The following is a 23,249-nucleotide window of genomic DNA, read 5'->3' as shown; positions in this document are numbered from 1 at the left end:
ATGCTCGCACTCCTGGTATAATTGGTGTAGAAGCCCTTCTACAGTCAGGATTTTCATAATCAAAACAACTCACAATTGGGCAACAGAAACAGACATTAAGAGAGCTACAAGGATATCAGTGAGAACAGAAATTACTCATATACGTCCCCACTTCCCCATGGAAAATCACTATGTACAGAGTAAAAATATAAGCTTTCTCACACCCAAACTGGCCTGTGAACGTGTAATCACAAATGTTGCATGTGGGAACAGACATCTGTGTTCCATCTTCATTTGTCATTTTGGTGTATATTTCTGGGAAAACTGGAAGATAATTTTCAAAATTTGTCTTCCCAAAATAGAGAAGAATAGATTTGGAGTTCTCACAGATACAGCTATGCTGACTGGCTGTCCTTCTCAGTGGGCTCACAACAATTTCTTTGTGTATGTCCACAGAATGATTTGAAATTACTCAAATTACCTGAAGAACATGAAGTCTCTAGTTCAATTTCCAGATCTGACTGTTCACATTTCTTTCAAATAAAAATGCATTTTATGTGGCTGTTGATATCCTATTAATTTTCAGAGCAGCAGGTGTCTGCAGGGGGAAGACTTCATTTCTTAAGCGTAACCTTCTGTACTTTAAAAAAATGTCCTAAAGAAAGCAAAACAGATGCTGTTAGCTGTAGTGCAGCTTTTGTCTTTCTGTCAAGCACAATTTTATTTAACTAGATCTCAGTTGGACAATCTTGATTTGTACTGTTAGTAACAATCGAGAAGACCGCAAATACCACATGCAAATAAGATATCTTACCCTGGTTTTCTAGAGATCTATGACTCTACTTACAGCTATTAAAGTACAGAGGAAACATACATCATAAACTGAGTTTGTAAAGCAAGGATAATTTTAGGACAAACCCCAAATTTAGTGACAAATCAGCGTAGGTAAGCTTCAGTGAAAACCAGAGTTGTGAACACTTGTTCAGAAGCACACTGTTGTACGATACAAAAGGAAACTTGTTCTTTGGACAAGCCTTAACGATGAAGTAATTATTTATTTACGAATTCACAAAGCCACAGCAGTGGTCCACAGATAAGAAAAAAGTACTAGATTAATCCTAATTGCTTAGGCAGGGCCTATTCATTTTATAGTCTTGCAGATGATAAACCAATCCTGTAGAGGACCTCCAAGGGATTTTACATTATTTTATTTTATTTTATTTTTTAATAGGACAGGCATGGCAAAAGCCCAAAGAACACTCCAGCATGCCAGGAACAAAAGCAGAGTGTGGCATGCAATTGATAGGCAGGCACATGCTGGAAAAACAATACAGCCTCAAAATGGACAATCATGTTAACCCAGGGCTGGCTATTCACCATGAGGGGACACTGCAGTGCCTACAGCTGCAGGAGATACCCTTGTCTGTACACGGGTGCACTGCCTTCAAAAACCTTTTTGTGTGTGTTCGGACTGACTGTTGAGGAGGGATTAGTAGGGCTAAATATACAAGATATAATAACAAAAAATAATAATAACAGTTATTTTCTGACTCGTTAGCTTAAACAATTTTACAGCAGTCTTCAGTCAGTATTAGCCAGTAAAACTGTGTACTGGGTTACAGCAATTCATAATGGGTATTCTACACAGAACAAGATTCAGGGTTAACAGTAACTAGAAAACTTTTCCTCTACCATTTTACTTCGTAGTAAGGATATCTTGAAATCTTTTCTTTCAATCAAACTAGAAAACATCGGTCTTGCTTTTGAAGCTTTATTCAAAGTAAGGCAAGGGGTATCAACTTGATACCTATATCAGACTACACCATGGTGTCTTGTTTCATACCTATACAGATTATCTTTAAAAATAAAGACTCCGTGAATGTCGCCAATTGCCAAGACAGACAAGTCACTTAGCCCTTTTGAAAATTTTACACTTAGGTTGATTCAGTCAAGGATAGTAACTGCAATCTAATTTAAAATGCCCACCCCACCAAAAAAAAAATGGAGATGAACAAAAACCCAACAATCAAACAACAACAACAAAAATAAAAATAAAAAAATCCCATCACAGAATTAAATATTTGGGTTTGATGAAGAATGCTTATGGGCATTTTTGTCTTCCTATTATGATTCATGGGATCATAGTAAACTATCCAGACTCAGGATAACCAATTTCTCCAATAATAATAATAATAATAATAATAGTAATTTGAGATTCACCATTTTAAGAACTCTGGGAACCACTGCTGTAATGCATGATAGCTACTTATGATTAACTAATTAGCAACCATGTGATGAAGAAGGTCACGTAGTCCATAGGAAATAAATACTTAAGGCATTATCTGTCCAATAAAAAGCAAACTGTATGAACTGCTGTTCCTAGCCTTTTGATCACCAGACAAAGAAAGCTTATGCACTTACATTTCATCGTCATATTCCTTCGGAGGTGACACTGCAATGACTAAGTCAATCCAATCCTGCAACAAAAAAGCACAAGCACATGTGTGCTGCTAAATGCTCCTTTTAGAGGTGGTTAACGGACCACTATGGAATATCAGATAGATAACCAGAAAAGCAATCTGTTCCTGGAAAACCAAAATCACAGAATCACAGAATCACAGAATCACAGAATTTCTAGGTTGGAAGAGACCTCAAGATCATCGAGTCCAACCTCTGACCTAACGCTAACAGTCCCCACTAAACCATATCCCTAAGCTCTACATCTAAACGTCTTTTGAAGACTTCCAGGGATGGTGACTCCACCACTTCCCTGGGCAGCCTGTTCCAATGCCTCACAACCCTTTCAGTAAAGAAGTTCTTCCTACCATCTAACCTAAAACTCCCCTGGCTCAACTTAAGCCCATTCCCCCTCGTCCTGTTACCAGGCATGTGGGAGAACAGACCAACCCCCACCTCGCTACAGGAACACGTCTCTATATAGGAATACAGTTTCAAGACCGAGCTGTTTGATTTCTATCCTGAAATTAAAGAAAAATCTATTGATCTTGCAATAAGCTTTGAAAAAACAGCCATTCTAAGTAGCATACTGCATTTAATCATCACAGTAATTAATACAGTTCTTGCTGAGAAGACACTCACTCTAGCTGAAGTGCAGCATCATTTGTACACTAAGAAATCAAAGATTAGATAAGCTATTATCAAAGTTCCTATCAGCTTCCAAGTCAGCTTCAGTATTAGAGATTCTACAGATAAATGTACTATCCACACTCAGACTGCAATGTGTTTAAATACAAATCTTGACATGTGGCTAAATGCCATAAACTTGCAGAGTCAATTACAGCCATGATTTTCAGAGTTGCTGTACACCATCATCCTCTGCAGATTTCAATTCAGTTGGGTGGCATGACACACCCGTACTTTTGACGTTTCCAACCTTGTTCCTATTCATGTGACAATGTCACGAAAGACAAGAGTACATGATGAAAGTTATAGGTAGAATGAAAAAGTCTTCCCGTGTACTTACCCCGCCCATGTTCCAAGCTTTTGCTAGAGTTGCTTGTGCTTCTGCCAGCCTGCTGTCAATTAATATCTTGCCATTTACAGCCAGTATTTCATCTCCTTTCACTATGCCTCCTGGTGGCAGACCAAAACAGTATACATACATGTAAGCAAAATAAGTTCTGTGACAGACTTCTCTGATGCAGTACCAAGTATAATGAAAAACATAGTGTCTTAACTAATGTGAAGGCTTACACTGAAATTTGACATAGACAAGAAGGTTTGCTACAGGCAAAGGCAAAAGGAATTTTTAGGTAGGCATGGACGAGTCACTCTAATCTTCTCTTATTGATTATGAGCTGTAAGAATCTAGTTCAATGAGATTTTCTGTAGTAGCAGTTTGCCAGTCTGTGTAATCCACCTATATTCCTCATGAACTGTGGTTAATTGTAGTCTGTTACCACTATGAAAATGGCAGCATTACTTAAATACCTGAATGTCTAAGTGGCATTTGTCAAGAGTTTGCGGGACTGTCATTCCTCTTCAAAAGCATGTTTAGTTTTCAGAACTGGTTTTGATTTGCTAATCTGGAATGAAGGACAATCAGGTAACTGGAACTGGATTTGGGAAGGGGACAACACATATGATAAGGGGACAGCCCACAACATTCACAAGTCCAAGAGAAACCAAGCACTTGGAATAAGAAATTGTGGCTAAGATGTTTTCAAAGCTAGAATGACTTCAGCTTAGCTGTGATTGGGACAAGGTCAAAGAAGACCTAAGGAGATACTGTCCCGTCCATCTACCTGGTCATCACCAGGGTTCTCGAGGTAAGGATGGGAGACTGGCTCCCAGGAGCAAAGCCTGGATGTGCTGGCATATTCTCATGGCTTCTAGATTAAGCTGTAAACCAGAATGCTTTGGCCTTTAGTTAGATTCTGTGAGTAAAGCCAGATGTTTTACAAAACAAATTGCTATTGAAAGTAGCATTAAGAACAAAGCTAAGCACTAGCTTATGTTCTAGTAATTGCTTTGCACATGGAAGTCCTCCAAATGTAATTGTTTTAGAAGTGAGAAATAATGGAGGCCAGATTTAGGTTTCCTGAATTAACAAAATCAGCATTTTTTGATATCTGACCGAAAAAGGGGGAGTCCTTATTAAGAGAACAGCTCTACATTTTTGGGTCATATTACTGAAACTTTGGCTATGATGAAAATACAACAGAGTTGACTATTTCTTCTTAAGCATTATTAATAATTACGTAAATTTTATAAATGTAAGCAGCAGTCTTCAAACCATGAGCCTCTCTTTGAGCTGCACTTAGAGCTGAGACAGAACTTGGCTGCCTCGGGCAGTCTATCTGTGCTTCTCAGTACCAGCAGCAACTGCAAAGTCAGCCAAGAACTCGGTCAGTGGAAGATGCCATTTTGCAGCAGCATTCAAGTTCCCCATCGTTACTCACCATGCTTGTCTGCAGCACCACCCTCATAGATTGCAGAGACTACTGTCTTTCCAATCGGAGAATCAATTCCTCCCTCAACTGCAAGGTCTAATGATCCTTCCTATTAAAAAAGAGTTTCATTTCAGAAAAGGTTGGTAATTCTTGCCATCAACAGGAACTTAATCTTTCATTCTTCCCAGTAGATGTATCCATACATGAGAGGATTACATCAACCCTTTAAATATAAATAGATAAAAGAGTACTTACCTTTTTAATGCGTAATAGCCGTACATCTTTTCCCATAATCTGCTCCGGGGTAAACTACGAAAAGATATCATGGTTATTTATTCATTTCCATTTTGGAAACAAAAAACAATTAACCTCGTCTATGTAGATTGCAGGTGAAAAGGGACCTTTCCCTCTTCCAAAATAGTGTTAGAGGAAGAGCTGAACACCAGTTCATCCTTTCATGTAAGGAAGGTCCCTTTCAACAGGGCTAGAAGAAACAAATGGTCAGGTCCCAGCAAAACAAGAAGCAAGAATGTTACCCCCTCCCAGCCCTCAAAATCAAGAACGTGTTTATTTTTCCTAGTGTATTTTATATTAAACTGAGACATACCATAATTCTTTCCTTACCATTGAATATGGATCAAAGTCTTCCACATATTTCTGGAAGCCCTGAGAATAAAACAATACTCAGTTGTAGAAACATTAGGCTCATGCACATGCTTATCGTAAAAGCTTAATTTTAGTTATTAGTGAGAAAACATAATTCTGTAAGCTAGGAAAGAAGACTATAAAGGGAGAAAAACACAGAAAGGTAGCAGATAGTCCATCCTGACAGTCAGAAGACATTTTAAGACCTTACAATAAATCAGCAGTTTGACCTGGCCATACTATGGAGCAATTTTGAGGAACAGTTTACTACACTACCAGTTCAGCAGTTCCTCTCCACACCTGACAGAAAGGGCCAAATCTACCACAGGCAGGTATGTTCTGCCAAGCTCTTCTGAGCAAACTTTCTTGGGACTACCACCATGTGTTGTCTTGGGACTACCACCAACACTGCTCCATGGTGTCTAGTTTGTAGGACCAGACTCTTTAGAAACCCTTCTCGCCTTCTGTCTGGAATTTCAGGAAGTTGACGCCATACCACAAGCAAAGGACAAAAAATGATTTCATTTTCATGTGGTTCTGTTGGGAACTGAGAATCCACATCTTATTTAGCATTTAAATAAGGTTTGCTTGTATTGCATTTGTTAACTGCTAACTTCGAGGTACTAAATAAATGGGAATCTCATCTACCTTCAGTAAAGGTAGAATTCCATCTTGGGGGAAAAAACAATCATTCATGCATTTAGGAAGTATATCAGTCTTATGAGCACTGTCACTATAACTGCAAGAGAAACATTTTACAGTAAAGAATACCCTGAACAACTAATAGTTTGAATACATGAATTTGTATTGATCTCTGGAATGATGGCTAAAGTAGATATAAATGGTCTCAGAGCAAACAACTTAGAGAAAAGAACTGTAATCTCAGCCAAGTCACTAATTCATTATGTAATCTAAAAAGCAAGTCATTGAACTCTTTGTCCCAGGTCACCCTCATGAAAAACAGATGTTGCCCTTGAAGAAAATTTTCCTGGGAAAACCAATTTTCAAACAGGAAAAAAAACAAAAACCCCACCCAAAAAAAAAAAAAAAAAAAAAAAAAACCTGCAAAGAAATGATTTGATCTGAATCCAGTAAGTGTACAAATACAGCCATAATAAAATGAACACATCCTCTGAATGGCAGCAATTCTTCCCAGAAAGGAGCATCAGAAATTCACAGAGGAGAGAGCGTGCACCAAGCAGCAGCTAATGAACCAAGCAACACGGAGTGGAAAGCATGGGGCTAATCCAACCTTCCACTGCTCAGCATATCTCAGGGAAATAGTACAGAACATTCTTGATTTACAGTAATATTCAAAGGACTGCACATTAGTAGAATATGGAACATTAAACATTTGACTACAGTGAAACAACTATCTGTCCAGACTTCTAGAGGGAAGCTGGAGCTAATATTTGGGGTGGGAAACAAAACAAAAAGAAAATAAAACACCTAAGCCAATGGCACAGCTTACTGTAGTTTCTAGCATCAGTCAATAACAAACGTGACCTTACCAAAATAAATAGAAATGAAGAATTAAAACATACTAATATTCAGTTTCAATTGAACAGTCACCAAGTTTGATTTGCTATCTGAGTCAAATCCAGTTTTTTCCCTTCTGACACAAGCCTCCAGCTTATGCAGGCTGAAGTACTTGAATCCTCAACAGTGGATCTGTTCATAGAAATCCACCTTCTCAGATGGAGCCCTGCACACTTGAAGGATCCTATTGAAGTAAGACAGCATATATCTGTTCGTCTTTCTGTGGACTAATGGAAGTTTTAAATATTTGACATTTTGCCAACACCTACAAAACAGGCCTAATTCATGATTTTCAGTAGGATACATTATGGTTAACCTTGAAGTTGTCAAAAATCATCCTGTATTTTCCTTCTTATGTATAATGATTTCACTTGTCTAGAAAAGATGTCTACAAAATGATTTTATTATTTGACCAATGTTAAATATCAAGAAAAACTCAAACTAAACAGCAAGAGAAGAAAAATATCATTATTAATCTTCATGTTTTACCACTGTGAGCTCAAAACGGTACCCCAACATTTTCATGTAACATGACAACACATCTAGGTTAGCTTGCTTTCACAAAGGAGCTGGCACATTTAACAGCAACAGAGAAATCAGGCAATCAGGTTCACTTCAAGGGACAATCTCTTAAACCACAGACCAGTCAACCAAAGAGGGAGAGACGAAAGCACACCACAACGTCCGTTTAAACTTGCATAGAGGAAAGCTATAGAAGTAGCAATATGGTAGAAAAATCCTACACAACATGAGGAAAGGCTACGTGCATAGGTACTTTCCACCATCAGTTCCTCCGATTTCCTACCAATTACTGTTATGATAATAGCTTTATTTGTTAAGCTAAAACTATTATATTACAGAAAACATTGAAACTGTAAGCTAACAAACAAAAAACCTTAGGAATATTGAAAAAACTGCCCAGTCTCAGATCAGTTACCAATATACAACGATCTTAAATATCGCACTAACCACATAAGTAGCTTCAAGATGGTTCAATGTGGAGGACTCACTATCTTCTCATTATTCATCTTCCTAGGGTAGCAGGCGCCACATGCACACACTGAAAGTTTACCAAAACTAGCAGTTTTCATGCACTAGGGCTGTTTTATATCCTCTGTTTTAGAAACTCAGCAACAGGATTAGGAAGAAAACCTACACTCAGTGAGAACACAAGTACCACACAAAACACGGAAAACATTATTTTACTTGTTTTTTGTTAGATCTAAATGATGAATTGTAAACCACCATCCTTTTAAACATCTCTTGTGGCTGCAAAAGAAAGAAAATTGCCAAACCAAATATTAAGTTCTTGTTGTAAACAAATAATGCCTAATCGTAAATAATCTTGCTGCTTTTCTTTTCTCGTTTCAGGACTAAATCACACTTGCCTTTTTTAGTACTTCTTCCCTACACCATTTCAAAATGAGAGAACACACAGAGTGAAATGATAACAAACACAAAGAGGAAAGAATTAGAGAGGAACTACATAAGTAATTCACATTTCCATACCACAAGATTTCTTAAAGATAATTTCCATGACTCAATGTTATCCCTAATTTCTAGAGAATTATACCTTGACTTCTGCTGCGTGATTCTGAAAAATTAATTGAAAAAAATACGGACAAAATGCTAGACTGTGATGATTTTCAAACTATCAAAACCTCATGATATATGCACACTACAAGAATATTTTTTTTCTCCTATTAGTAGATTTCCTATACTGAAGGGTGAATTATAATACACTAAAATCCTTATGAAGTTGATGAGCCAAAAGATTATGTGTATTTGGGTTTATTCTGAAACAAGCAATTACTTAAATATCAATTAGAGGAACAGGTTCATTCTACTAAAAACTATCCTACTGAATTTATTTGACTAATTTATTTATGAGTGGTCTTACTTCAATTTCTTTTGATTTGGACGACTACAAGGAAGTTCAGTATATCAATTATTGCTGCAATTTACTTTTTTTTTTTTTTAATTATTGTATTGGGCTTTAGTAATTTTAATCCCATATCAAGTCTTTTTTTTTTTTTTTTTTAGTTTATTCATAAAATGGTATAAAATGGTTGTATTATAGTTTGCAATCACTTGAAATACAGAACCTCATGTTACAAAGATTTTTAAAAATAAAATAAGCTAGAAAACCAAAAAGAAACAAAACAGAGCACTCTGTCCTCCTCGCAAAACACTGCATTGAATCTAATAACTTATTTAAGTCTTCTGCTACAAGAATGTCTTCTTACAGACTGAACTATGGTGTTTACATTTCCAAACTCAACTCCCTTTAAAACAAATGACTATCCATCATTTTCATTCATGATTCTATCAGTGGCATGTATCCATAACCATTACTTGGAAAAACATGCATACTCATGAATTAATACCAAATGTGTGGTCTGCGTGTACTTAACAACTGAACTAGGAATCAAGTTTTTATCTTGAAGGATGTTTGGGCAAGTCTGGCAAGATCTCCAACAACACTATTCAGCCCCTCTCCACCCACTCAGAAAAAAATGATTTCCTTTTCAGCACAGATGGTATAACTATTGGCAGTAACTGAAATTTCTGATCACCACATTTTACTGCATAGTATTTAAGAATCTGTCTCATGTTCCTTGACTGCAGTCCTGCATAATCAAATTTCATATCTTGCAAGAAAAGTTTAAATATTCATTGTTCCTTTCAGAAATGCTGTATCCAACCACAAAAGAGGAGAGGAGGGAAATTTTAGCAGCAGCAGTTGCATCAAAGCCTTCTAATTCACACAGCAGGATATTTGCAATAGTTGGGAGAGCAGAGATTAGTATTTGTGTTGGTTTTGCCCCTCTGAAAGCCCCATCACTAAATCATATTGATCCTCTCCTGTTCTCTGAACCAAAACTTAGTTAGCTTTGCCATTCATGCCAGATAACATCAATGAAAGTCTTACTCCACATACTGCTGTGGCTTCCTCCGCATCCAGAATGAATAACCTTTACAGCATTAAGTCATAAATGGTGTTAAGAGGTAACAGGTCTGCAAAAAAAACAATTTAAAGACTGAAGTTTCTCTCAATCCTATCAGGATATTTGTCCCAGTGAAATTTGTAATCTTCCAGCTGACATAAGGCAGGTGAGGTACCAAGATGACCAAGACGATTGATATCTGAAACGTTTTAGCAGTCTTGTGGTTTGGAAAATGTGTATGCATAACATATCAAAAGAAATTTCCCTGTGGAGATGAATCTTATTGCTAGTCTTTCAAACTAATTGTAAGCAGTGACAATAAATAGCAACAATTTCAATTTGTACCGAGACTACCTGATAACAAACACAAACATCTCACCAAATTTTTCCATACTATTCAATACCTGCGTATCAGATATTTATTTTCCAAAGTTTGGTTATATTAACTGCCGACTATGATTTTTACTCTTTTTATTCCTCTTCTAAGAAATTCCAAATTGCAGAGATAACAAATTACTCATTACAATCAAAATGAGAGTTCCATGTACACAACTGAAGGAAAGAGTAAGTCATGTTTACACGTAAGAGTAATGCTATAACTAACAGACCAGTTATTAGTTATCTTAGATGAATTTTCAGGCTGTTGTTTGGGAGTTATCACCTGCCAGAAGAGTATTTCCTTCTTTTCAGGAAGCCATAGCTCACCTTCCCTCATAAAAAAATTATTGAAAATTATATATGGTTGGTCTAAGAATATTTAGCCTAACAGTTTCTTATTCACTTACATTTGAAACAGATATGGGAAAAAAAAAGAAGACAAAGAATTCGACTGTAAGTCAACTTTGCAGTAACACCACATGATGAGTTTCTTCATATAACTTATATTACAGGTTTATTGATACTCATATAAGATATAATGATGTAAGTTTTCTCTCTGGAAAGAAAAGAATGAGATCCACAGATACATTTCAAGTACATTCATGACTATTTACATAGGAAAAATTCAACATCATAAACTTTTTACTATTTCATTTCTGACAAATGAATCCATGATTTATAAAAATGCAAATCAGCTCACAAATGAAAAAATAAAATGTGCAGACTCTCCTAGGGAGAGTAAGGCTCTACATTGCTCTAGAATTAGGCACCCCAGAACAAAGACTCACTTAGATTGACTTTTGTATCATGAAAAGAATGAAAGACACTGTTTTGTACTTACCATTAGTGATCACTTGAAAACCTAAATGAATGTCAGCTAGCAGAAAATGAGACAAGCATGGCTTCTTTCAGAAGTCAATGAATCCCACAGTACTGTAGCATTCAGAAAAACAAAACCACACACCAAAAGGCTTACCAGGACTAAAAGGCTTACCAGGGCCTCAGATTTGATTGTTGGCCTGACCATAAAGTTTGGGTCAGGATGCAGCATGACTGGTTTAGAGACTATTGGTACCCCTGGATGTCGTTGGGTAGGTGGACTTGGAGCAAGTTGCTATAGGGGTTAATTTAAGAAAATTACAATTCACATCTTAATTCATGCAAAACCAACATTTCACCAAGATGCTCCAATATAAATAATTTATGGTAATGAATTCAACGGTATTAAAACAATAAAAGACTTACAGAAATATTTTAACTAAGAGACTTACAAAGTTAGCAAATGAAAACACAATTTCTCTTGCATCCAAACAGTAGCCTTTTCCCCTTAAACTCTGGCTTCACCAGCAAGATTATGGAAAATTCTCATCCCTGCTTTTGGCATTTATCCCGTAAAGGCAATGAACTAAATGAGAAACTGCAGAAATTGCTAAAACTGAGAGAAAGAAGAGTGAACCTGAAATGAAACTGTAACCAGTGTCTAAATGGATTTCTTTAATGTGAAATTCACCAGGACTGTAGTGATCAGTTTTCCACATACGTAACTTCAAGATAACTTGCTTGGAGTTAAGGACAAGGGCTAGCTATGCTAATTACTTCCTCTCAACTCTGCAAAGTAAAGTTATCCAGAGCCATTTGAGACCTCACCATGCATCACGTACTAGCCATGAGTCTGATTCCATACTTCTTACTCAGTCAAAACTCCCACTGACGTCAAGCATAGTTGTATTCAAATAAAGAGTTCAAAACTGAACCCTGTGGGTTTAGTTTCTGACTTAACCCCAGCAACTCTCAGCACACTCCTGTCAATGTTTCTCATAGGAAATGTGATCTGTTCCAGATATCATTCATATAGTACAAGCTGTATCTTCTGAAAGTATTTGAATCACTTCCAGTAAATTGGTTAAGCCATTTTTTAAACAGAGGAATGTGTGGGGTTGGTTTTTTTGTTGTTGTTTTGTTTGTGTATGTGTGTTTTGTTTGTTTCAACAAATTGAAGAAAAAAAGTTTTGGAACCAGGTCTTTGGAAGTCCCTTTGGACATCCCTCAATTAACGTTCTCCCGCACAAAATACATTGTTAAACTTTTTGATCTCGGAAGAACGGGAAGGTTCACAGATATCAACTTTGTTCAAGTCACACTGGGACTGGATGCTTTCTCCTGCAGTCACACAATTTAGAGAGAGACTTCTAGAGCGCCTCAGAATGAGGAAAACTGACATCTGGCAATCCTGAGTCAAAGTCACTGCAAACAGTTATCAAGCAAATGATTCTTCTTCTCAGAAAAAAAAAAAAAAGCCTGCTTTGTAGCACCTAGAATAAAGGTCAGTCTAACTCCCTTTGTATGTCTTGACAGAAGAAGGCTTACATGTTTATGCTCTCAAACATACGGACTTAGCATGCAACATGCAAACTTTGACTGCATATGGCCGAAGGGTTGAAATATGAAGTTTTCAGACCATTATGAGTTGCTTCCACTACCTGGTATTAGGTATCTTACAAAACAGCAGTGGATCCACTTATATGAATACAAGTACTGAATTTGAAATAAATTAGCCATGCAGAGCAGGAACCTTGACATTTCCTTTACATTAGCATTACATGGGAAGTTCATAAAACTACATTCATAATTAACAGTAAGTGACATACCAGCGGACTGCTTGACACAGAAGATGCTTTTCCAACATGGGAGGTGTTTCTTACAACCTAAACAGTAGCAGACTTAGAACTGGATTCAGATACAACATATAGCTGCCAATAATTTTGAGAAACAGATCGGTTTACACCAGATATTTTAATAGTTAGTTGTCAGGAACATACTTGACAAGAAATTTCATTCCTTTTGTCAGGTATCTGTTAAGGAGTTGAATTTGAAATAAAATAATCTAGGGAGAAAAAAAGGTCAGCACCATAAAGATTTACAATTTTGAGTAATATTAGAAAAGTCTCTTTGTGGAACGACAACAAGAAGTCTTAAATGTTCACTTTGGCAGGCATAAATACAAGATCTTTTACTGCTGAAGTCAAATAAACTGTTTCTGTGCTGTCAAAAACTGACTTTTAAAAAGCAGCAAGTAGAAATTGTCCACCTGATTTTACTACTACATCTGATACTTGCTTATAAACAAAGCAGCTCTGGCTCAGTATTAATACTTTATTAAGAACTTACTTCTTTCCTCATACACACTGCTAGTTATATTTAGTGAAAACTAGCTTATCATTATTGAAGTCTATTTTTTTTTAAATTATTTTATATTTGTGTTACTTATTCTCCAATTATCTACCTTTAAAACAGTTGGCAATGAAAAACATTCAGAAACGTATTGGAATATAGGCTTGAGGTCAGATCCAGTATGGCAGTTCCTATATTACTTCTACAAATGTTAGCATTTTCTGTTAGCGTTAAGAGAACATTTCTCCTCTGAACACTAGTGTTTTCTACACTTTTGTGTGGAATCACAGACATTTATTTTTATTTTTAAACCAACTACGAAAACCTGTTATCTTTAAGGCCACCTGAAATCTCCATTTCAATAGAGCTAACATATTATTGGTACTTCAGACACATAAACCACATAAGATGAAACACTGTCAGAGGTCTACTTAAGTTTATAAGGAAAGATAAACAGTTCATGTCACGGCAATTATTCACAAAAATAATTTTTAGTTTCCCCTAAAAAGTGAATAGTTTGAATATATTTTCCCACCACAAACAAAATCATGCAAAAGACAAGTCTAGTATTTCCAAGTAAACATGCAAAAAAAAAATTTTTTTTTTTTTTTAATCCAATCCAGTCAATCAACCCATGCAGAAAAACATGCAGGAAAGAAGTTGCCATATGCAACTATCTTCTGCTGTTTGAAACAAACATAAGAATATTTTGCTACACAAACTGGAGTATATGGATCCCATTACAGTGCTCAGCAAAGGGAAGTATGAAGCAGCAGCTGCCATTTCTTTCCTAAAACAAGATCTGGCAATAGATTTCTTATATTTGATTCTCTTTTGGACTGAGACTGTAATACAGAGAAAGGTGTTTTTCAAAGAAATCCAAAACTCTTGTGTCAATAAAAACTCAGCAAACCTGAATTGCAGATTAGTAACACTAGTTCAATTAAAAGTATTGTACTGATATATTGTGTTTAGCTTTTAAAAGTTTGTGCTTGTGATTTCCACCTGATTTCCTTGGTCCAATCTTTTCACCCAGCAAAGCTATTTGATAACATTTAAAACACTTTCACAATAACGATTTTTCACCACAAAGATAATTTTCTCAAATTTAAGTATGAGTCAGATTTGCTGCATAACCATTGTTTTTTTATTTTTTATTTTTTTTGGGGGGGAGGGGGTAGAATGGGACATGCAAGTCCAAATAGTCTTTTTAACCAATACATTCTGCCAAAGATACTTGCATGTGGTGGGGTTGCAACGCATGCAGGGAGGATAGAGCCAACCCCTCTGGACTTGAATTAGAAGTATTAATAAAACTGCCTCTGAAGTGCATTCAGTAAGTAAGGAATAAGGAAACCCTCCTTTTAATAATGCATATGGCAGATGGGTAGATCCAGTTGACCAAGTGAGTGATGGAGCAGGGAAGTGATGCCAGGCAGGGGAAGGGTAGAGGCACATGCATCCAAAGACAGTGAGGTCACCTGGGAAGCTGGTGGTACTGCCAGCGCCGGACCTCTTGGAAGTGGAACACTGGATGTGGGAAGTGGATGACCTGGTGATACTGGAGTAACAGCTGGTGGGGGTGGAGGTGCTGCCACTTGTTTGTCAACTTCATCTAAGTTTATGTCATCAAGATCCGTGGTATGAAGCTGCAGGCCCCCGGCAAACCGCCGCATTGATGGGGCAGAGGGAGATGCCGAAGGACGTCCACTTGCCAACTGCTCTCAAGAGAACAGAAATCTGCCTTAACAGTTCATCTGCCTGCAATAGCTTTGAAGAAATTAATGGCAAATCCTAGAACACCACTCAACCCAACTGCTCCTGCACCAAAAGCTCTTGCCTTCTTGCACACAGAATATATTTAAAAGTTTTCCTATGAAAGGAGAGGAAAGGGGATCAGTCTGCAATAATCATAACCTGATCTTAAGAGGAGAGGGGGAAGTAAATTTAAGAGGGGGAAGTAAATTTAAGCAGTTACCAAATACAGTTTTGGGTGCTATGGAGTTCAGATTGTCAGGAGGGTCTGAACCTTATAATTTCTGTTAACACCAGATTCACAGTGAGGCTAGCAAACTCCACAGTTTGAGCAGAACAAGTAGCTCACCCCCCAAAAAAGTTAGGAGAAAGTGTCTGCAGGTCTAAGGAAGGGTTGTACAGATTAGAGTTGTACATATTAGAGTTGCTAACATTTGTCTTTAGATGCCTATCAGTGATCTGACTTAGGTATTTAATAAAATCTGATTGACAGTCTCTCATTTGCTATTGTGTAGACTCAGCTTGGGAAATATTGAAGATGAGCTGTTCTACAGATACCCGCATCTTAGTCTCATCTGACAATGCTTCCCCCGAGTGGATCTCTCTGCTGACATTGAGGTGTCATCTGTCATACTCACCCTTTGGTATTAAAAAGCATACACATTTCTTTGGGAGAGCTCAACAGATCTGGAGTGCTGTTGTACCCAAGATGCAGATCAGGCCCAAAGGTAGTCTAGTCACATTTACCCCTCAGGAGCACTCCATCTGTATGTTTTACTTCATGTTTAACTGCTTGGATAGTTTTGTAGCAGAATTGTAATTGAAAACTATGTAATATAAAGAAGAATTGATGGAGCAAATACAGTGTTTGTCTCAAATCAAAGTAGAGCTCTGACCAATGAATTTAATTTACAATATTATCTCTTCCTTCTCAAGAAGGACAAAGATCTGGTAGAACCCAGGCAGACAAAGTTAAGCAGTGAGAAAAAAATCACCATTAACATTTCACTGTCCTGGTGACCTGCACTGAAGAACCAAATAGATCGAAGCCTAAGGCCAGGAAGAACACAGGACCATCTGCCTTTTCAGGGCTGCTCCCTATTGACCTGAAGGAAATTTGTCCAAGAGTGTTCCCAAAAGGTCCCCTTTGTGGTTACAATTGCTTGGGGGTCATGGGGGAATTCAGCAGATTGCAGTGTTCCTCTTGGAAGCAACTGTGCTTGGAAGAAAGCCAATGCAGGACAGTGGGAAAGCCTCTCTCCACATGTAGAGTCACGCGGCTCTAAAGCTCAATCACTATATTCCACTTCCTTCATTTGAGGGGACTATTTGAAACACAAAATAAAAACAAAACAAACAAACAAACAAAAAACCTCATATTCTTTGGGACTTTTTTTCCCCCCTTATCACTCAATTAACCTGTCCCTTTATTAGTTATGATTGCATACAATACAAGCAGGCATTCAAGATCTCATCATTAGTAATGTTCTTATTTGCATATAGCACTGAAAAAACACAGCTGGGAATTCTAGCTTGTTTGGTGGCACGTCCCACCAAGCCCAAACAGTGCTCACAAACTGATGAAGTTGTTAATTTTGTGGTGATAACATACTCAGATAGACAAACTAAAAACACTAGCATAGTGACCTTTATCAAATAACATCATCCCTGTAAACTATGGAAACGTAATTGCTGACAAGTTGTTTTTTATTTTTCGCCTCCCTCTTAAAATGAGGCCTGAGGAGGAAAGAGGAAGACAGGTTTTGGCTCAGTTCTGTCCAGTAAAAGCTGTTGTTTTTAAGAGAAAACTAGTGAGTTACTTTGAGATCACACAATATATAGAAAAGCCAACTTTTTAATTTTTTTTTTATTATTATTTTTATGTTTTACCTCAGGAGACTCATTCTCCACAGAGGAAATCTGTTCTAACCGTGTCTGACAAAGTCTTTCCACCCAATGCTGCACCTTTTCTGATTCTTCCAGGTCTTCTCGTTCTGTTTCAGATACCTTAACCACACCATCAATTCACAAAAAGAGATTAGAGGTATAGTTACAATACAAATGTTTCAAGAGTATGAGATGCTATTTAAATTATTTTAAGAATTAATTGTGCTTTTAAGAATGATTTCCTCTTATGCTGTCTTTTGTTAAGCTCATCACTACACACAGACACTCAATAAAAAGTTTCCTCACTCAGACAAAAATTGACGACAGCAACAAACATTTCAAAAACTCTGTTCCCAAGAAATGCATTTTTTTCTACTCTTTATCATCTTTGACAAAATTAAATGAATGTCCTACTCAGATACTTCCACTGAAGAGGCAGCTCATTTTCTTTCAATAGAATTTTTCACTTAATAGGAGAATACAACATACCTCCTGCACAAGACGATTTATTTTCAGTTGCTTTTCCTTCTCCAGCATTCCTTCCTTTTCCTTGGCAAGTCTTTGCTCAAACTCCATTTCCTTTTTATTCTTCTTTTGTTCACAAAAACTGTCACTTTTTGACTTCTTTTGCTCTTTCCCTTTCTGGGAATTTTTTTTTTTTCTTAAATTAAATTTTTACGTAAACTAAAAACACAGCAAACTTCAAGCTCAGTACATGAGTGCCTGCCTTGAAAATTGAATTAAACTGCAAGTATGGGGCCAGTCTTTTAGAAGCAAATCTTAACTCAATTTCCCCAGCAATTTGCTGGAATTTCAACCTTATTTGGAAGGCTTGTACACAGTCATTTAAGTTATACAAGATCAGACAGTTCAACTTTTCCTCTGCAAAGCTACAACAGTAGGGCAGATAGATCCACTAAAAAACTTCAAATAGTCAAATAGTTTTGGTTAGATCTTCATTTATCATCTCTCTGTTCAGGCACTTTTACATTAATACAAGACTGACCGCTTTCATGTGACAGATGCTCATGTATACACAGATGTGACCGTTCTATGATTAAAAAACCTTCATGCTTCATACATTCTAAACACAGCATTGCATGCCTTCATGCAAAAAATTAGATGGAAAGGAAAGGCTTTGATCAGTGGAGCAACTAAATTGCTCCCAGGAAAGAACCCTGCATCATGAAGACCAAACATAAAATCTAATCATGCGCATACCTAATATAGCGCAACACAACTCTAAAATTTTAGATGTCTAATGCAAGCACATGGCAAAACTTCTTCATAGTCTTTTAGGAGCACGTGTTCCTGTTGTTTCTGAAATACACCCTGCTCCTTATTTCTACTTCAATGATGTCACATTTCAGCTACCTTCTCCAACTTGTACTATTAGGGCCTACTTCATGTTGAAAAGCCCATGTCCTCTTTGTTACACTGAAAAAAATACAGAAGGGCAACAGGGCTGGCCGCCTATTGTCAATTCCTGCCAATGCCCAGAGAGGCTAAGATTCAGATTTGATCTTGCTCTGCTCATTTTCATTGGCTAATGGCTTTTCAAAGGGGTTTTTAGGAATTCAAAGCATGACCATGCTTTACCTTACATATCATTATTTGTCTTCCTCCCACCTTCTATGTGTAACATTAATAACAAAGCAAACATTTTTTCCTGGCAGCTACAAATGTCATCCTCTCAGTCAAGAAAGTAATTAGAACTTTGTAGTACAGAGTTCAGGGATATGCTCTCTATTGCTTTGTGGTTAAATGTTCCTGTTATTGAAAACCAATAATCTTTGGAGATAATTCTAGTTTTTTATCACACTTTCATCTTTTCACACTAATGTTTTAACCTGAGCATCGTTCTGCTGGCATGTCTTATTCAGAGCTAATTGGTTTGTACTTTAGTAGTAATTTTTGATATCATTTTATCCTCTAAAGAGTTATAAGATACATTTAGGACTGTCTATGAAACATAACACCCAGCAGGTCAACCTGCTACATATCAACATTTGGAAAATTACCTAATGTACTGCTCACTAAGCAGTACATGTGCTAAAATGTTTCAGAACATCAACGTCTATGAGACAAATCTTAGTTGCATTCACTGCATTCAGCTACTACAGGATGAGTCGTCCTTTCCATCCATTTTCTCCATGGATTCTGTGCACTTCCCAAAAACATTTTAAGTAGAGAGTGAAATTTTGGTTTTCGTGGGTGCACAGAAAAAAATTGATTAGTAATTTGCAGTAGGATGAAAAATCACCTTTTCCATATTTCAAAACATTTCTAAAAGCAAAAGATTTATTTTTAATCTTTTCAAGTTTCTAGTCGATACAGTGTAGTATAGCTCAACAGAAACTGTGGTCGATCTCCATTAATATATATGAAAAGTTATTTGGAGGCTCTGTAAACTGTGTTTGCCAGCAGCCATTGAGAAGATCACCTATTTGTGTGAAGAGGCTAAATTTTCTTAATATATATTTATATTTTTCAGATATAATTCCTAAGTGTACTGAATTTTACACGTTACAGATCCAGGATGATTTACATTCACTAGCAGCACAAAATGGCATCAGAGTACACTGACATTTCCTATGCTCTATTAAGGTCAAAATAATAAATAATAATAAAAAAGTCTATAAAATGCACTGAAAGAAATAAAGAGAATAAAGCAACATCAGGAATAAAGTATTATTTGGAGCTGAAGTAATGTGAAATCACAATGTTTTAGAGGCAACTCTTTAGATGAGAGGTATTCGATCGAGTTTAAAGCTTTTCTGTTGTTTTTGCTCACTGTCTGTGATGCACATGCCTGAAAGTCTTTTGCCTTCAGCCCTCCTCTCTCTGGGATATTTGTATAATTGGGAACCACATACTTCACTCCCATTGAATTTTTGCCTCTTATTGAGGCTTTTTTCTTTGGAACATTATTCTGAGGATTTGTGGAAAACAGAAGAAATGCACTGTGCACTTGTGCTGAACGCCTTCTGCAAAGTACACACAATTCCCATTGCAGCTGGCAGGACTTAAGAAGGTCAATGTATTCAGAAGAAAAAATTCCAAAAAGCATCTTAACTTATGCATATGAAATGAAGAAGCATCTATCTCTAAATAATGTCTGGTATATTCTAATGGAAGAGGAGAAACAGAAGAAAAAAGGAATTAAAATTCAAATGCACAGCAAACAAGTTTATTTATCAAACTTGGTACCTTGCGAATTGTGGGAAATTTTCCTTCATACCGATAAAACCACCCAAAAGCTAAAAAAAGGTAAAGGAAAAGTTTTTGGTTTTCTTCTTAAAAAGTCAAGGACAAGGACAGTCAAGGACTGGTTCCTATCAATCCCTGCTGATACACAACTGATTAAAATTTATTTGAAGGCACAACAAAGGTACAATATTACATGACAAGATCTTAGATAACTTCTTGATCAATTATGCTAGTACACTTAGTCACAAATAATCCTTATTTACTAATACACATACCTTATGTTAAATGAAAAAAAAAATGCAGTAAGTAAGCTTCGTATAGAACATATGCATTGCTGAGATCTCTATGGTCACAGTCTTACTTTACACTAGGTGTAACAAGCCTTCTCAAAATCAAACAGGTATTCAAACTCATTCAATCTTGTGGCAGAACACAGTGGCATTTGAGTAGGAAAAAAAAAGCTCCATTTCGTAGAATAAGCTAAGTAAAATCATACAAAGTAATCCATTACCATAATTTTACATAATAAACAGTAACAACACACACAACTCTAAGTATAATCTATCATTCTTAGGATTGACATGTTTTGTATTCTTGTCAAGGTATCTCTAGAATGCAGTGACAACAACAGTATCGTAACATTTCATCATTTACCAAAGGACCACACATTGCCCCAGCAAATACAAATGATAGGTTCAGTGTCAAGACTGACTGTCAGGAGGAAGTGAAACACAGGAAGGATCTAAATCAGGATAGGAAGTTAAGGCTGAGCAGCAAACCTTTTTGTCCTGCTTCATGGTCACTTCATCGGTGTCATCTGTGTCAAGTTGGTCATATGCAACTCCCTTTAAATCTTCTAGAGAAACAAAGGAGGAAAGGAGTGAGGAGATAGAAACGACAGTCCAACTGGAGGTTTCCATGAAATAGAGATCCGCAATGTGTGACTGGGAGTTTCCATGAAATAAAAGAAGTTAGTAATGTGATATTTTTCCACATAATTGAAAAGAATGGAGGTCCTGCTTAAATCAAATCAACTTCCAACTTTCACGTCAAAAAGCATCAGTTAGAGCAGGTGTAGGTGTTGTGAGCCAGGTACCTGGTAAGAGCCATTACATACATTTATCACACACTTCCAGTGTTGACAATCATTAAATCATCTCTAGCTGGCTTGGACATAAAATAGTGATATATTCCATACAGATCTTTGATGTTGTGTCTGAAATAAATACCAAAGAAGCAGACTGAAATCAATTACTTACTTTTGTGTTTAGAATGAGGGGCAGAGTGCACTTCTGCAGTCACAGTTTTTAGAGATTTGGGAGGCTCTTTAGGCCCCCAGTCTTCTTCCCACTCCTTTTTAAATTTTTCTTCCTCTGCTGTTATCCTGTAAGGAAAAAAAATGCAGTTACAAATTCTAAGTATAGAAATAACAACATTAATGTAAAATCATTACAATTATTTACTTTTAATTATTTTATTATTTAAGATAAAGAATCATAAAATGCCCTTCTCCCAAACCATGTTCCTTTCATGAAGTGTCATTTTACTAACAATTACCCAGAAAGTATCTAGAAAAGCACCACGATCAAAAAAAGGGCAGTCTGAAGGAAAATTCAGAAAATCCTGGGTATGTCACAACTATACTGCCGTGTAACCTATTATCTTGGAGCTTCACATATGGTGCCTTTAAGTGGCCTAAGGCCTATTCTTGGCTCTAGCTAGTCTTGAACTGGTATATTGACATATGGTGCCAAAATATACCAGGTCTTAGAGGTATATATGACTATTTATACCGGGATTTTCTTGTTATTCCCTAGTTTAGCTAAGATAAATTTTAAAAATATCCACACGTAGTCAAAGCAGTATTTAATAAAAATCTGATTTCCTGGATAGGATAGGTTATAAAACTTACTGTTTTCAATGCAACACTTAATTAAATCTCTCCTCAAAAAGTAAAAGCTTACTTAAAAATTTATGAGTAAAATTTCTACTCAAGACAACTAATATCACATGCTAAAAACATAAGCCTTAGTTTAGCCTAAATCTACTCAGCTTTGGTTTTTAGAACTATGATAATCTGAAAAGACTATTACTACACTGTGTACCTCTCACAGACTGAACAAGCTTTTTTTTTTTTTTTTTTTTTTTTAATATAAACTAAGTGGATATGTCATTAAGTGCCTAAGCATATGCATATTTTCCATCCCTTTAGTTATTCTTCTGTTTTGTCCTTGATGTGTTTCCTCCCAGGACACATTTCTTCTTTTCTCTTAAAATTACATGTAGCGGCCAGTAGAGCAAACAAATTCAGAGACACAGAACTTCTTCAATCTTAAATTACTCTGTACATACTATTTAACTATACTATATACACACTATAACATACTCTAAAAATAAACATTCAACTTCAAGCTGACTTTGAATTTATCATCACCATAACCCTTGTGTTTTCCAGGTGCTGCTTTTCAGATACGTTTCCTATTCTGCAACTCTGTGGTACACTTCCAGGATGCACTGGGCCCTATGCTTAGCTAAATGTACAAATTTATTAGAAAAGCATATGGAGAATGTTTTCAGACAGAAGCACATACATAAGCACTCTATTCTTTGGGGCAGCATATTGCCTATGTAGGTTGTTACTTACTGTGCTATTTCTCTGCGATATCTTTCTTCTTCCTCTGCAGCCTTCTGGGAAATCTCCATTTTTCTTCTATAACATCATGAATTAGGACATCACAATACAAATAATATTTTCTGAGTAAGAACTTCCACAAAGTGTGTCAGCATATAGTTAATATACAAACAGTAAACACATGCACATTAG

General features: G+C 36.5%; 1 protein-coding gene across 1 annotated transcript in view; it reads right to left on the bottom strand.

Annotated features, from left to right (window-relative positions):
• Positions 1-1,377: 1,377 nt before the first annotated feature.
• Positions 1,378-23,249, bottom strand: part of USH1C (USH1 protein network component harmonin) — a 41,807-nt gene continuing 19,935 nt past the window's right edge. The window contains exons 13-27 of the mRNA XM_032188755.1: positions 23,070-23,135; positions 21,685-21,809; positions 20,426-20,475; positions 17,705-17,857; positions 17,219-17,335; positions 15,055-15,291; positions 13,051-13,107; positions 11,397-11,516; positions 8,283-8,345; positions 5,517-5,558; positions 5,148-5,201; positions 4,902-5,001; positions 3,464-3,573; positions 2,401-2,456; positions 1,378-1,477 (exon numbers count right to left, since the gene is read on the bottom strand). Coding sequence (XP_032044646.1) covers positions 1,378-1,477; positions 2,401-2,456; positions 3,464-3,573; positions 4,902-5,001; positions 5,148-5,201; positions 5,517-5,558; positions 8,283-8,345; positions 11,397-11,516; positions 13,051-13,107; positions 15,055-15,291; positions 17,219-17,335; positions 17,705-17,857; positions 20,426-20,475; positions 21,685-21,809; positions 23,070-23,135 — 1,450 coding nt within the window. The remainder of the gene's footprint in view (positions 1,478-2,400; positions 2,457-3,463; positions 3,574-4,901; positions 5,002-5,147; positions 5,202-5,516; positions 5,559-8,282; positions 8,346-11,396; positions 11,517-13,050; positions 13,108-15,054; positions 15,292-17,218; positions 17,336-17,704; positions 17,858-20,425; positions 20,476-21,684; positions 21,810-23,069; positions 23,136-23,249) is intronic.

Source organism: Aythya fuligula, chromosome 5 (assembly GCF_009819795.1).
Source record: "Aythya fuligula isolate bAytFul2 chromosome 5, bAytFul2.pri, whole genome shotgun sequence".
Classification (NCBI taxonomy): Eukaryota; Metazoa; Chordata; class Aves; order Anseriformes; family Anatidae; genus Aythya; species Aythya fuligula.
This window is presented reverse-complemented; position numbering and strand designations above follow the sequence as displayed.